Source organism: Lipophrys pholis (assembly GCF_963383615.2).
Source record: "Lipophrys pholis genome assembly, chromosome: 1".
Lineage (NCBI taxonomy): Eukaryota > Metazoa > Chordata > Actinopteri > Blenniiformes > Blenniidae > Lipophrys > Lipophrys pholis.
This window is the reverse complement of record NC_137635.1, coordinates 10,115,017-10,129,086: the sequence shown is the minus strand read 5'-3', so window position 1 is coordinate 10,129,086 and position 14,070 is coordinate 10,115,017. Positions and strand designations below refer to the sequence as shown.

The window sequence follows — 14,070 nt, the reverse complement described above, 5'->3', positions numbered from 1 at the left end:
TTTCGCTGGATCCCAACATTTAAACATCACAGGCCGGCCACTGTAAAGACACTAAGGGGCTAAATTTACTATGTGACATCGGCTTCCCCCTGGGCAGCCATAAGCAGCGTCTACAGCGACCCTGAATTTCCCTTTTCTAGATTTACTACCACTATTCAAATGCTTAACTGCAGATACAATGATCCTCTAATCGCTGGGGATGGTTCTCAGCTGCTTCACTGACAAGAGACAGAAAAAAGAAAAAAAACAGTGGTAAGAATATAAATACCAACAATGGAGGAGTTCGGGCCCACAGAGGAGCCTCCGTGTCTGCGATAAAAATGGGATATAACGCAGTCTACGACAGAGCCTGGAGGGAAAAACACTCAGGAAAAAAAATCAACACATTTGCCCTCTGAGTCTACAGTTATTGCACCTTTAAAATGTTCCTGCTATTTCCACTTAAATGCTTTAAATGTAATTTTAAGAAAGGACCGTGGCCCTGCAGTGTGATCACTGAGCAATAATTTAAACCCATGGCCATTTTTCACAAATGCCTCTCAGTTTATACTCAATCCTGGTACATAATATATCAATAAATAATTACATGATACTTTCTTTTTTTTTTTTACTTTATTCAGAAGTCACCAGCAGGTCCATTGGCAACAGGTGATACTAAACAAATCTCTCTTTTGAAGTGAAAAAATGGGCCACATGTTAATGAAAACCAGTGACTTTTATTTGTTTTTATTTTTTCATTCATATGAATGAAAACAAATGTTACTGTTAATATGGGCAAATCAATTTATAGCCAAAATTATTTTATGTTTCTATAATTTTTCTTGAACTTTTTGCTTTTTATACAACACACACACACACACACACACACACACACACACACACACACACACACACACACACACACACACACACACACACATAATTGTTGATCTTCTTTGTTTACGTTTTCTGTTTAGTATCAACTTTATAAAAAAAGCTGTGATTAAGTTATTCATTCATTTTTCTATCACATAATTACAATTTTATTAGATTATTTCAACTGACACATAGAGGTAATCATGGAAAAATCCCTTGGATCAATCTATTTTAATTCTTTAAAAACTTTTCAGAAACTCTGATTTGACTCCATTCTTGGATTTTTATTTTTTTTTTTCACAAATACTGAGGAGATTAATCAGGAAAACAACGGAAAACATGTGTTTTGTGTTTCTTCATTCAAAACGGTAAATCAAATGCATCTGTGGCAGAAGTTCCTTTCCGAGCGTACATTTGTGAAAAATATATGTACCATAAAACAGCAAGAATAGCGGTAATAATTTAAAATTACGTCCACACAACAGATTACAAGATTACAATCACTGAGGCCATTAAATGAAGCCAAATAGCCTGATATAGTACATTTGAAAATAAATAATTCAATTGTGTTTATTTAAGCCTGACATTTCACTCACTTTAATTGTGATCGGCGCTGCAGGGAATTTATATTTTAAAGTTAATTATCTGAGTGCTTTTTTTTTTTTTTTTTTTTTTAAATAAAAACTAATGTTTTCAATCCCTTCACAATGAAACTGGTCCCTGACTTACACTAAAGGCTGCTATAAATCATGGGTAAAAATAAGCACGGTAGATAAGCATCCTTCCAGGAGAAATGCCAGTAAACGAGCGTCTGATCCCACTGGGCACACAAACAGAGCGCGGTGACTTCTACCCAGCATCCTCCACATACCCGGATAACTCCACCACAAGGGCATGTTAATGACCTCAAAGAGCTACATTACAGCAACAATTAAACACAGGAATCCCGAAGGTACTGGAGGCTGCCGTGTCACTGTCTGTGTACAGGCCAACACATCTCTCCCATCTCCATTTATTTCCCTAAGAAATCAGCGGGGCCACCTGGGCTTGGCATTGAAACTTCATTCATCTCCAGAAATGGATTCCAGTGGAGGGCAAAATCAAATTCTCATTTGCAAGGCAGGGGGAGAAAGAGAGGGAGTGAATGCAGGAGGTACCTGGGAACGCTAACCTCTGGGTGAACCCGCCGCATCTGATAGTTTTGCTATTTGTCTGTGACATTGACAGCTCTGGGGGAGATTAGGAGCCACCCTGCCCCAGCTTCCCACTTTGCATTCTGCCTATGTGCCTCTTTACAGATGGACTGCTGCACATTTACCTTCGCCTGTTTTCCCTGGGTTTCAACACGGCACTGCACCAGAGGCAACGGAGGGATGTAATTATATGCAGTGCAACAATAAAACAAAGCAAATGAGGGGAGAGCTGCATCAGAGGGCTTACAAACCGGGAGGATGCAAAAACTACACAGTGTGGCCATTGGTGGGGGCGAAGCCAGAGATGAGAGTGATGGATGCCCTTCGGTTAAACACGTCCAAATCCCCCCTTCAAGCCGCTCTCTTCTTGCCAGGCAGCGTGAGTGAGTGTGTGAGAGAGAGTGTACAAGATTAATAGTGTAAACAGCAAGGGAGAGAGAGAAAGAAAGGCAGCCAGGAGAGAGGGAGAAAGAAAAGACTATCAGCATCTGCAGCAGCACAGTAGCCCTAGGGGAATAGCATGAACTTTTGAACCCTGATGGCGAGCAGTCGCAACGACGCGCAGAGCCTGCTTCTGCCTCGTGGTGTGTGTGTGTGTCTTTCTAGAAAAGCACACAGACAGCGACTGAAGGGAGGAGAGGAGAGTGAAGGAGAATGAGGAAGAGTGGAGGTCATTAACATATTCCTCGCTTCCTCGCAAACGAGCAGCCACTATCCAAATGTCACAAAATCCATACACCGATGAATACGGTGAAAAATGACTCTCCGGGCAGATATTGTGACGAACAGATACAGTAGACGGTGATCAGCCAGTGCGCAGAAACTTTGTGACTGATGGGCGTTATGTGACGAGGAGGGTCACTCACGCCTTCATGCGACTGGACGGAGAGCAGACGGGTCACAGGTTGGTCGAGCGAGAGGCCGGAGGTCAAAAGTTCAGTAAGTGGGTGCAGACAGCACGACTGACAAGCCCACAGCGGGTGTATCTGCAGAGCCAAAACACTGTCCAGGCTCTGCATTTCACCTTCTATCTGCAGGTCAGCATACTTGGTTACTTGTGCATCTGTTCTCACTTCAATGGAAAAAAAACAACTAATTATTAGGACAGGTATTATTTTTAGTCTCATAATAGCATAAACAGCAAAGTGTTTGGCCCCTTTACTTTAAAGCATCTATTCCCAGTTAGAACATTTAGCAGTGATGTATTTATCTTACATATTTTATAAAACTGTTCTTCAACATGAGCACTGTACTCAGAAACCCACTGAGAGTGACAGTACCTATCTTTAAATGTACAAACAATACTCTCTATGCAATCCTTAAGGGAGGATAAACCTCATTTAGAGCAATTTCTTACAAGAAATAATGCGTGTTTTCGGTCAGCCTTCATTCACTTTGCAGGAGATATGATCGTACAATTCGCACCAAATGATGTGTCTTTATTTTTCTTTAGAATTATCCTCCAACAACAAATCATGGTAAAAAAAACTATTTTAATTGACTTTTTGCCCAGTAAAGGGTTAAAAGAAGGGAAACCGGGGCAATCACAACCAAGAGTGTCACATGCAAACGTTTCAACATTCTTCTGTGTGTCTTCACAAACTTCACCTTTTTCCAAGCGTTAATTCAACTTCAAACACACACAACAGCCAGTTGGTGCATTAAAGAACGCTGATTAACCCCCTAATGGAGCGTCAATCCATCAGCTGGCATCATGGGTTTTTTCTCTCGTACCAGCCAGGGGACCCGGGCACGTAACCTCACAAACACTCCGACTTCAATCGCTTTTTCAAGCCTCAGCCAAAAGGACAGAATTCGGATTTAATATTCTATTAACCAGCGCAGTGTAATAATGTTGTTACTGTGCACTGGCTCCGCATATTCAAATGAGAAACAGGCAACAGCGAGACATAACTTCAAATTGTTTATCCTGCTGCATTCGGTAATTGCTTTAGGAAAATTGGGGCCAGCACAGCAATCACTGACAGAAGTCACATCACCGCTTCGTTCACAAGAAGCAGAAACTTCCATTCAAATGATCAAATAATCAGCTTCAAGAAATATTAATCTGTGACTATTTATATCTGTAAATGATCGGCATGGGTCCTTTTAAAGATGGTGCTTTTTAGTCTGTTGTTACAGTAAAAGTAGCAAATATTTTAGTTTCACTCTTAATAGATTCCTACTGAAAAATGAAGGCGGAATTAAAGACTTCAAGACTTTAAAGTTAGTATAAAGACACTCCATTATATGACAACAATACAATCAAATCTCTTGCAAACAGGAATAGAACTGACAAAACCATACAAATAACACTATTTACAGTTACAAAATTCTCAAAATGAGCTTTAATACTAATAAAAGATGGATTATAATAAAGCACACGGAATATGACATATTAGACATATTAGGTGTCTCTTCAAAAATAGTTGCAGTCATTTTCAGTGTATCAATGTTATGAAAAACTACTTGAGTTTTTCATATTCTTAAGAAAAGTGCATCAATGATGTGCACTAACTGGATCACTAAAAACACTATTGTGTTCATGTTTTTTTAATAAAGACTACAAAAATAACCCCTGTCCGAACAGTAGGCACAACTATCTTTCCCGAATTCTAATATTTCCTTCAATTTAGCAAGCAAACATAAAGATGTGCACAAGTTACCAAATATGCTCATTTACTCTACAATGAGTTTAATAGAAAAGAAAGATGAAAATTGGTTTTATCAGTAATAAACAAACAAAAAAAAAACATTGTGACCTGTATATCTACCCAGCTACATGCTAAATTGAATAATCTACACTACTAACTTACAGAATTAAACACTGTAAAATGAAACTACTGAATAGCGTATTGTTTTAAGCCCAATACCGAGAAGAAAAGGTCGAAACTTGTCTGAAGGTGTCAGACTCGTCTCTTGTCCGGGAAGATTTCTGAGCATTTTCTCCGAATCGTTTGTTGAACTAACAGACTGTAGATGTTTGGATCTTTTTCTTTTATTTTAAGTGAAATATGAAAGGTACAAATAAATGTTTCTTTAGTTTACACAAAGTTTGCACAAATTGTGCAGAAGTTGTAATAGCTACTCCTGATCTAATGTCTTTTCATCTGCTTATCGTGTTTTCTTTTTTGTTAAAATGTTTTGTTTGGTCTTTGAGAAGCCAAGAAATTGTAAACAAGTGTTTGTCAAACCTTTAGGTGCAGCCTGAAATGTATCATGATACATAATAGAACGCCAAATCCCAAAGAAAAAAATTTAAAATCTCAAGCTTTGTGATGAAATATAAAAATAGTTATGTAAAATATCTATAATTGTACATTAGTGATATAAAAAATGAGGGATTAATTGTCTTATCGACTCGAATTTTAATTTGTCCAGTCTGATAAAAGATGGTTGAAACAGCACCACACGCAGAATTGAGGTTTTACATATCTGATGTCTGCAATCCTTCCCGGGTAAATACGGAGCATTGTAGCAGAATCATTACGAGACGTATTTAAAGAGCCATCTTTTCTGCATGCCTCCCGAAACAAAGCTGCTCGTGCAGTGCTCTGTCACTGCTGCAGCTTTCCAGCAAACATCCCCGAGTGCCCAGCGGTGCTCCCCAATCACAGGAAAAACAAACAGGCCATTTCGACTTGGTAAACTTGACCTGCAAACAGCATGACGGGGCTAAAAGCAAAACATCTCCAGCTGTCTCCTGGGGTCTCTTCATGTGCGTGAGGGCATGTGAAGAGACCCTGCACACCAGAGGGAGAAATGCTGTGCCTATATTTGTTTGTGTATGCATTATGCACTGGAATGGCTGCGAGCGTGTGATGGTGGGAGTGCGAGTGGACGAAAAAAAAAAAATCCTGAGAGCCCCGAATATTTAGAAGAGAGTGAGAGAGAATGCTGGAGGGGGCAGACGAAGCCGGGGTGTGGCTGCAGGCGTGGTCAGGTCACTGGTGCGGTCGGCGGGTGAAACTCAGTTCACATTACCATGCAGACACCCGGGCCAACAATGGAGGCTCCATCTGTTCCTGTCAGCTATTACAAATCTGGTGTCACCCAGCTCGCTGAAGACAACAGGCCGGCGCATCTAATCAAATGGCACAGGCTCCTCCTGCGTGTAAAAGCAGCCATCGACTTCACACTCACTCACTCTCTGGTTAGGGAACAGAGAGCGGCGAAGGCAGGCAGTCGATTACCACACATAATACATCCTCCGAGTCACAAAGTCTCCATTGTGTACAGTAAGCGCAAATGAAACGATACCATTAAACTCAAAAGAGGAAAAAGAAAAACTCAATTTTCTACCTTACACGGCACACACTCCTCCCTAAATCACAAAATTATCATTCATTTTCAAAACAAAGGCATTCTGCTGATTAAAAGGATGAAAAGAAAATTTAAATAAAACCCAAAGAGTCGCTCCCGTTCCTCCTGAAATGTCTCTTATTTCATTAAGCGGTCTGGTCATTATTTCACGCTCCCTCTTGCCTTGAAACGGACCGCCCAGCAGCAAAGTGTGAGCCATATCTTTCAACCGCCGGTGAACAGAGGATGAACTATGAACTCCGCATGCCCTCTCGCTGAGGACACAGGCCATTCACTACGCTAACACGGCTGCAATAAACCATGCGGCGCTGGGAGGTGTACATTTTTTCTCACAAAGTCAAATGTTATGATTATCGATCAAACAGTAAAACGTGCAGTTATTAAGCGTGGAGGGGTATTAATTCTCCATATTCAAAGCAAAATGCAAAGAGGGGGAAAAAAGGATTCTGGTTTTTGCTGCATAATTGGCTGCATCTCACATTTAACACAGACAACATCATGACATCGCGTTCCAGCTTTAACAGCCATCACTTTCCACTGTAACAGACGGCACCGTTTGTAGTTAGGCACGCAACCATTATGGCCTTAAGGGGAAATTTTTAAGCGTTTTATGGTTTGATTTTTTGTTTGTTTCTCCAAAGTAAATCTCCCCATGTTTAATCTGAAATGAACAATTCGGAAAAAAATGAATCATCATTGTCTTATTGTGGTCGATCTTCGCACCATCTGCCGGGGTTTGTTTTCTAAAGTTGCGGGGATACGCGGCAGCTCCTCGTCCGTTGAGTTCATTAAACCAATTATAAAATCACGTGGGGGCTTGGGTTTGGGTCCAGCTGGGATTAACAAGCAGTGAAAAAATATTTCTTTTTCTAGTCTTGAAATTCTACAAACATCTTGGTTTTACCCCCGGAAAGAAGCTAAAAAAAAAAAGGCTGTTTGGATGGGTACCTGAGGCAGCAGAGTCAATTATGCCCACCTGCGGCATGTCACGTCAAGGGCTATTAGCTGGCACATAGAGTCATACAAAAAGTTCGAAAGGGAGGGCGGCGAGTCAGCGAAGGGAAGATAGAAGGAAAGATTGATAAAGGCAGAGAGGGATGGAACACACATGGCCCCTCAGGTACAGTGTTGTATTTCAAACCCAGTTGTGAAAGAATAGAGGGGATCGGGGTCAATCAATCACTGCATTAGCCTGCAGCTCCAGAGCCTCCTCCCTGTGTGGGCTGCCTCCATGCCGTGAATAGTCCACACACAACAGCTCAAGGGGGAAAAGATCACGAGGCAGCGGAGGAACAAAGGATCTGCCACTGGAGGGAGCTCTAGGTCACCATTCAGGTCTCTGTGAGGCTGGTCTACCTGAACTGTGGCCTAGCGAAAGAGGAGGAGCCACTGATGTCAGTAGAGGTAGGAGGCCACAGAGCAGGGAAATCTCTCAAATGTGATCTGTTTTTCAAATTAAGGGGGCGAGCGCCAATGCAATGTAGAACAAAATGGAGCGTCTGTGCTTCCTGTGGCGAGGTGTTGGCATGTGGGCAGGTTCAAACTGCACTGCTCTCTGAGGAATACTGCAGCGTCCTCTGTGACTCCTCCTTTCTACCTTTTCCTTTGTCCACCCTGAGGTCCTGTAGCCGTTCAGCACAAACACGTGTTCATAATGACAATATAGACGTGACTCTACCGGGGTTGAAATTTCACCCCGCTGTGCTGCGCTGCCTCTGGATTGTCTTGGCCTCATGTTTACAGCTCAGAAACAAATTTCCTTTCTCCTTTTCTCATTTACTGTTTGAGCACAAAGAGCCATTAGTGCACTGACACTCTCATTTATAATCAGGCATTTTTGAGCTCTGATCACCGCATTGCGCTAATAGAATGAAACACAAACACGCAGAGAGACTGAGCGGCACGGCTGCTGTTCACTCACACTCAGGAGCTCCATCATCCTGGTAGTCAGAGGCCACTGACGCGTCGTCTGATTGGGCAGAGCGACCCAGACTGGAGCTGCGGTTATCATCAGAACCATCGTCGTCCACTGAGGGTGAAAGAGAAGCAAGTGAAGCCAGTCAAAAAATATCCAGACAGAGAACAGATTGCACAACCCAGACTACAAAAACATCAGGACAATATGTTAAATATAAAGAAACAACTAACACAGCTATTTGCAATTTCCATAAAGCTATATATAACGACAATAGGCACCCTAATGTTGGTGTAGTGGTAAGCACCTCTCCTCACAGGGAAAAAATCCTCAACTGGAGTCAACAGGCTGGGCCTTTCTGTCAAGCTTTATGCTCGCCGCTGTGACAGTGTTGGTTTTCCAGCCGTTTGAGATTAATTGGCTTGACCCAAAAATCGCAAAGGTTTGAATGTGAAAAATTCTTTATCAATCCCACTGGGGAAATAATTTCTGTCAACTCATCATATTCATAGTTTACAAAAAATACAGTATGCACCCACAGTGGTATCCTGTCAGCGGTGGGTTTTGAACAGCTTCTGGTCACATGCTGGCCTCTCTAACCTCAAGGGCACCGCGGTGTGGCTGTCTGTCCCTCTCCAAGGACAACCAGCCCAACGTGACCCTGCTTTTTATAGGTGACACTGAAATACCTTCAAAGTTAGTTTGTATTTAATAGAAACTATTTTTCCCAATTGCTGTCTCTGTGCCCTCATTTCTTAGGTTTCTTTAATGGGGAAAGTATGAGGGTTGGGTTTTACGTTAAATTAAGAAAAAACCTGTTTGTGGCCCTAATAGACAAAATGTTATATATGTTAGATATAACAGTTAGATATGTCACGGTAAACTTTTAAAATCAAAAATAAATCCTCAGTCTTGGCAAAATTACAACAATTTTTCTAAAATTGTTCTTCAGTTGTTCTACATTTGTTAGATGATTTTTTTTTTTTTGACAGGTTGGTGAACCTCTGTCCAGTATCACCAATGTCAGTTAATGTTACTGATTAAGAATTAGGTTTTACTGTTTTGTGATGTAACGTCTCACTATTCCATTCTTATATGTACTTTGGTGTATTGATCCATCTTCCATACCACATTTAGGTTGTGGGGCGCTAGAGATGATATGTTTCAGCAAAAATGTGGTAATAGAGAATCATCCACCCACTAACTGAAGAAACTTCGCTCAACTTAATACGAGACCCTGACATTAGAATGTGTCACAGCTAATGTGTCACAACAACACTACATAACTTCTGCACATTTTCTATACAGGGTTAACAGAGGGAAACATGTAAAACTGATGCAAGTGTTAGTTTTTCTGTTGAAGAAGTAACTAGTCATTTACTCATGTTGAGTATTATGTGAAACACTGATGGACACATAAGTGCACCTCTGACAAACACAACACTCAATATAAACGGACATTATGTAAAAAGGTCAATTAAAAAAAGCAATGAGATGCAAATTCTGAGCCATGATGCCTTTTAGATGTTGCTGGCTTCTGTCATCTTAATATAGATCAAGCAGATATAAATGATGGATAATGAGCAAAAATTCTAAAAAGTAAGTCATCAATTTTAGCAAAAATTTGGTTCAAATATTGCTCCAGTATGACTTATATACCAGCAACTTCTTTCTGTTTACACTTGATGAAAGGGTCCACATTTTTGGGAAAGAAAGACCCAAATCAGTCAACATCACTTGTGTATATTAAGTAAAATGTGACGATGGATTTCACTTACATCTTGAGGGGAATTCCTGAGGGTTCCTGTAAAAATCCAGATAAAGACACAATCAACATTTGCCTGCATGATTTGCAAACTTTTCAATAGTCTTTCTGGTTTAGAGCACCTCAGTTTTTAGTGTTCACTTCTCAAATTGAGTAAGTGTTTCCTGCACAGAGGACTACAACCAACCACAAGTTTTGTGGTCTTATGTGCAGGAAATAATTCTGCATCTGAACTATTGTCTTGCTCAACGTGCAGCACAGACAACACAGCTTCCGGAGTAACTATTACACTTCTTGTCAGAATTTTGAGCTCATGCTTGGAAATTACAACACATTCTAATGAAATGATCCCAATCAACAACAGATTACAACAACAGAGCTTTAAAAACTTCTAATATAACAATAAGAGCAAGCGTTGCTTTGTGTCTGGACTTCTGAAGGTGACACGATTAGACGAAATGAGCTCCTTCAAATGTGATTTTGAAAACTGTGTTTAAGGCAATTACAGCTACAATTATAGGTATTTTGCTCATGGTATTAACAGAAAACATGGATAATGGTGTGGTGAAGTTACATTGCACCGCTTCAGCAGCAAAACAGCTTTTTGTGTCTTTGTTTTTGGAGCTAGAATCCTACCTGCTGTAGACAACCCTGAAGTTATTCAGCAGGACTTGCCGGGTCTCTTCAACTTCTTCACTCAGGTTTTCATCTTGAAGGATCTCAGATACAAACATCTCACAGTCTGAGGAGGACAAAACGTTTGGAAACAGTAAGATTTTGTGCTTACAACTGCTCACAAATTTTCAAAACTTCTAAATCTGAAGTGTTGAAAGTTTATTTTACAAAAACAACCATGCGATCATATTTAAAGAGACATCAAATCGATTAAATGAGTTGGAAATACGATTGATTGTCCTAAAATGTACACAAACCAAAAAACCTTACAAAAACAGCTTTCAGCTACTCTAGATTTGCAATTTTATTGGGATGTAATATGGAGAGAACCTCAAGTCAAAAGTTTAAAAGAATAATGTGAATAACTGAGAACCTGTATTCTAAAATTACTTCCTCAATATTTCCTCATACTCTAAATAATATAACAATTGCCTTCCAAGAATTGCAGCATCTGCCCAATTAGTTCGTTTTAATTTCACCATTGTACTGTATTCCTAAAACTATACACATCCTTTTGTTATTTTCCAGTTTTGACCTTAGAAAGACAGATACTGTTGTCAAAACTCATTTCTCTAAAAGCTAACTGGATTTCAAGTCACACTGACGTTACAGAGAACATTGTGGGTCCCATCTTCCTGATAGCAAAGCCAAAACAGGTCAGGTCACATCACTTATCTGGTTTAATTTCTTTATGTAGCCTCTCTGATATTACATAAATATACTGACACATGCAAATCTCCTTTTCAAACGCGTGTTCACTGGCCTGGAAGCACATGCAAATGTGGCAAGTGCCAGGTTATCATTCTGCTGCTAACAGTTTATTGTGTATGAAAATAAAGGGGAGAAATGACTAGTTTTATGGTACACTGTTTTTGCAGTTCATTTGACAATGCACATTTTTTTGGGGCAGCTGTTCTTGTGTCATCATGACTGTAAAACTGCTGTATTTTAGCTTACATTCTGTTGAAATATGTGTGTACTTACACTATATTTACATTGATATGCTGTTTTCAATTGCAAGACATAATACAAAGAAAATATAGACAATATACGACTAAGAATGTGTAAAGTAAGATGTACCAGCAACAAAAAATAAATATTTTACCATCCAAAAGTCTCCTGATGTCACTCGGGATTGACCCCATTTCTGGTTTTCAGCAGTGCAACCTGACACGCTGCAATTCGATGACTTATCTGGAGTTTTTTTGCCTTCAAACTTTGGTTTTCCCAGCTTCTGTCATATCCTTTACAGTTCCATGGCAGAAACACAAGACTGGCACACAAGAACCAGTGCTAACACACTCAGAAGATCAACTGGCAAGCCATCGAACCACGTGTGTCCTTTTGAAATGAAACTCAACTTCAGTGCATGCATCTACATTTGCACCAAATGGGGAGGAGCAGGTGCACAAGCACAACTTCCTCTGCACTCTGATGAAGGTTTGACTGACGTGAGAAAACCCCCTCTGTGTGCTCACAGTGCTGCACAGTTAGGTTCAGCAGTGAGGGATTGAGGTCACGTACATTTTAGCAAAAGAAAGGTTAAAGGAAGTCAACCTCAGAAAACCTACAGCCACATCTGGTGTGTTGTTTTTTGGTTTTGTGTTTTTTTCATATCCTTATTGCTTTAACCAGATCAGTTATTAACTTGATCTCAGGGCTTATTTACATGTCAGTAGGTTTTTCTAAAAACAAAAATTTACCCCCCTACATTTAAAAAAAAAAAAATCTTCATTTACACTGACCACATATACACCTGGGGTACGTCCGAATTGTCCCTCCTATCTCCTTATCTATCGATTTTTCCTTAACCCGGAAGTGTTTTGTGTGGCGGCCATGATAAGGACTGTCCGAATTCTCAACAGGCAAAGGAAAGGAGGCTCGTGGCTTCCTTTAGAGCCTCCTTTAGCTTAGGAACCACTGATGCTTCCTTTAGCAAAGGAGGCGAGCTCATGCTGCCCCACAATTCCTTCCGGCAACAACATTTAAAGGGACCCGCTCATCCGAGCGTTCAGGGAAACTCAAGATGTCGGAAAAACGGAGCAGCTCATGTAAGTTACCAAAGCAATAATCTGCCTTGAACAACATTAAATCATCTAAAACCCAAATGCGCTTTTTGTAGTCCATTTTAGAAAACTTGTAGTTCTTTCCCCACCACGGCAGACGTCACTAACTTGCGCCGTTGTCGCATTATTATGACGTCACCAATTGAAAGTGCGGTCCGACTGCCACACCACCGTGATCGCCTTTCACTATCTCCTTTAGGAAGCCTTCTAACACCTTTCCTTAAACCTGTGACATCATTCACTTGGTTAAGCTAAAGTCCATAGATAAGGAGATAGGAGGGACTTTTCGGATGTACCCCTGGTTTAGAGCTACCATGAGCATGCCAAACCTGTAGGGCGCAGTATAACGAGACGCATGAAGCTATGATGGCCAATTATAATCCTGGAAAAAAACACAACATCACCAATTGTAACCCCTCTTTAGATGCAAATGGACACGCAGGGCTTTTCAAAATCATCATTTGTGGTGATTGAAAGCTGAAACACAGAGAAACATCACATTTTTGTAAATACCCAGGTATGTGTAAACATAGCCTCATAACTACAAAGTCTCCTTTAATTTCTTTAATCTCACACTCGAATAATAAAGATCACTGTGAAGAACAGAAATGCTAGTTGGCAGTAATGCTACGAACTACAGCGAATGTGCATTATGTTTAAAAGTGTTGAAATTATATTTAAATAGTATGATAATAAAAGGATGGGCATTCCTGGTCCTGTGGGGGGGTACAGTTAAACATGTTTCCAATATTGTCCTGTTCCAACAAACCTGAATTTAATGAATGCATCATAATGAAGCTCTGTAGGAAGCCTGATAACGAGATATCCATTACTACCAGGTGTGTTGAAGTGAGGGTACAGAAACCGTGCAGGAATGTGGCCCTCGAGGACCGGGATTCGCCCACTGTTAAACTACATATGCAGTCTAAATAGACGTTACTGTGATACAGTTAACATATTTCACATTCAATACTATCCAAGTATAACAGTATATCTTAAACATACCATGCAGCCATCTCCTGCTTTATCCACTTTCGGGTCTCAGGGTAATAGAGCTGAATATGAGTGAAGGCAGGCAGGACCGGTTGCTAATCACTCAGAGAACTATATATTTAATACATACAAATTACAAATATAACAATGTTGTGCCATCGAAACACTTATTTGACTAAAAATCACTCAGTATTTAAGCAAGTTCACAGGTTAAACAAGAGCAAAGCTGTCAATTGATTATTTAAAAGTTTAAACAAGTACTGAATCCACCATGTTGCGTAATTG

At 40.3% G+C, this 14,070-nt stretch overlaps 1 protein-coding gene across 3 annotated transcripts in view; it reads right to left on the bottom strand.

Annotated features, from left to right (window-relative positions):
• Window positions 1-12,196, bottom strand: part of skap1 (src kinase associated phosphoprotein 1) — a 42,306-nt gene extending 30,110 nt beyond the window's left edge. The window contains exons 1-4 of one of the 3 annotated variants that reach the window (XR_013935893.1): window positions 11,832-12,122; window positions 10,688-10,793; window positions 10,065-10,090; window positions 8,293-8,400 (exon numbers count right to left, since the gene is read on the bottom strand). Coding sequence is in view for 2 of the 3 variants with exons in the window: in XM_080478059.1 (XP_080334185.1) it covers window positions 8,293-8,400; window positions 10,065-10,090; window positions 10,688-10,793; window positions 11,832-11,871 (280 nt within the window). In the remaining variant the exon portion in view is untranslated. Of the gene's footprint in view, window positions 1-8,292; window positions 8,401-10,064; window positions 10,091-10,687; window positions 10,794-11,831 lie in introns of all 3 variants that reach the window. The other 2 variants (XM_080478059.1, XM_080478060.1) reach the window with 2 other exon arrangements.
• Between the last annotated feature and the right edge of the window lie 1,874 nt (window positions 12,197-14,070).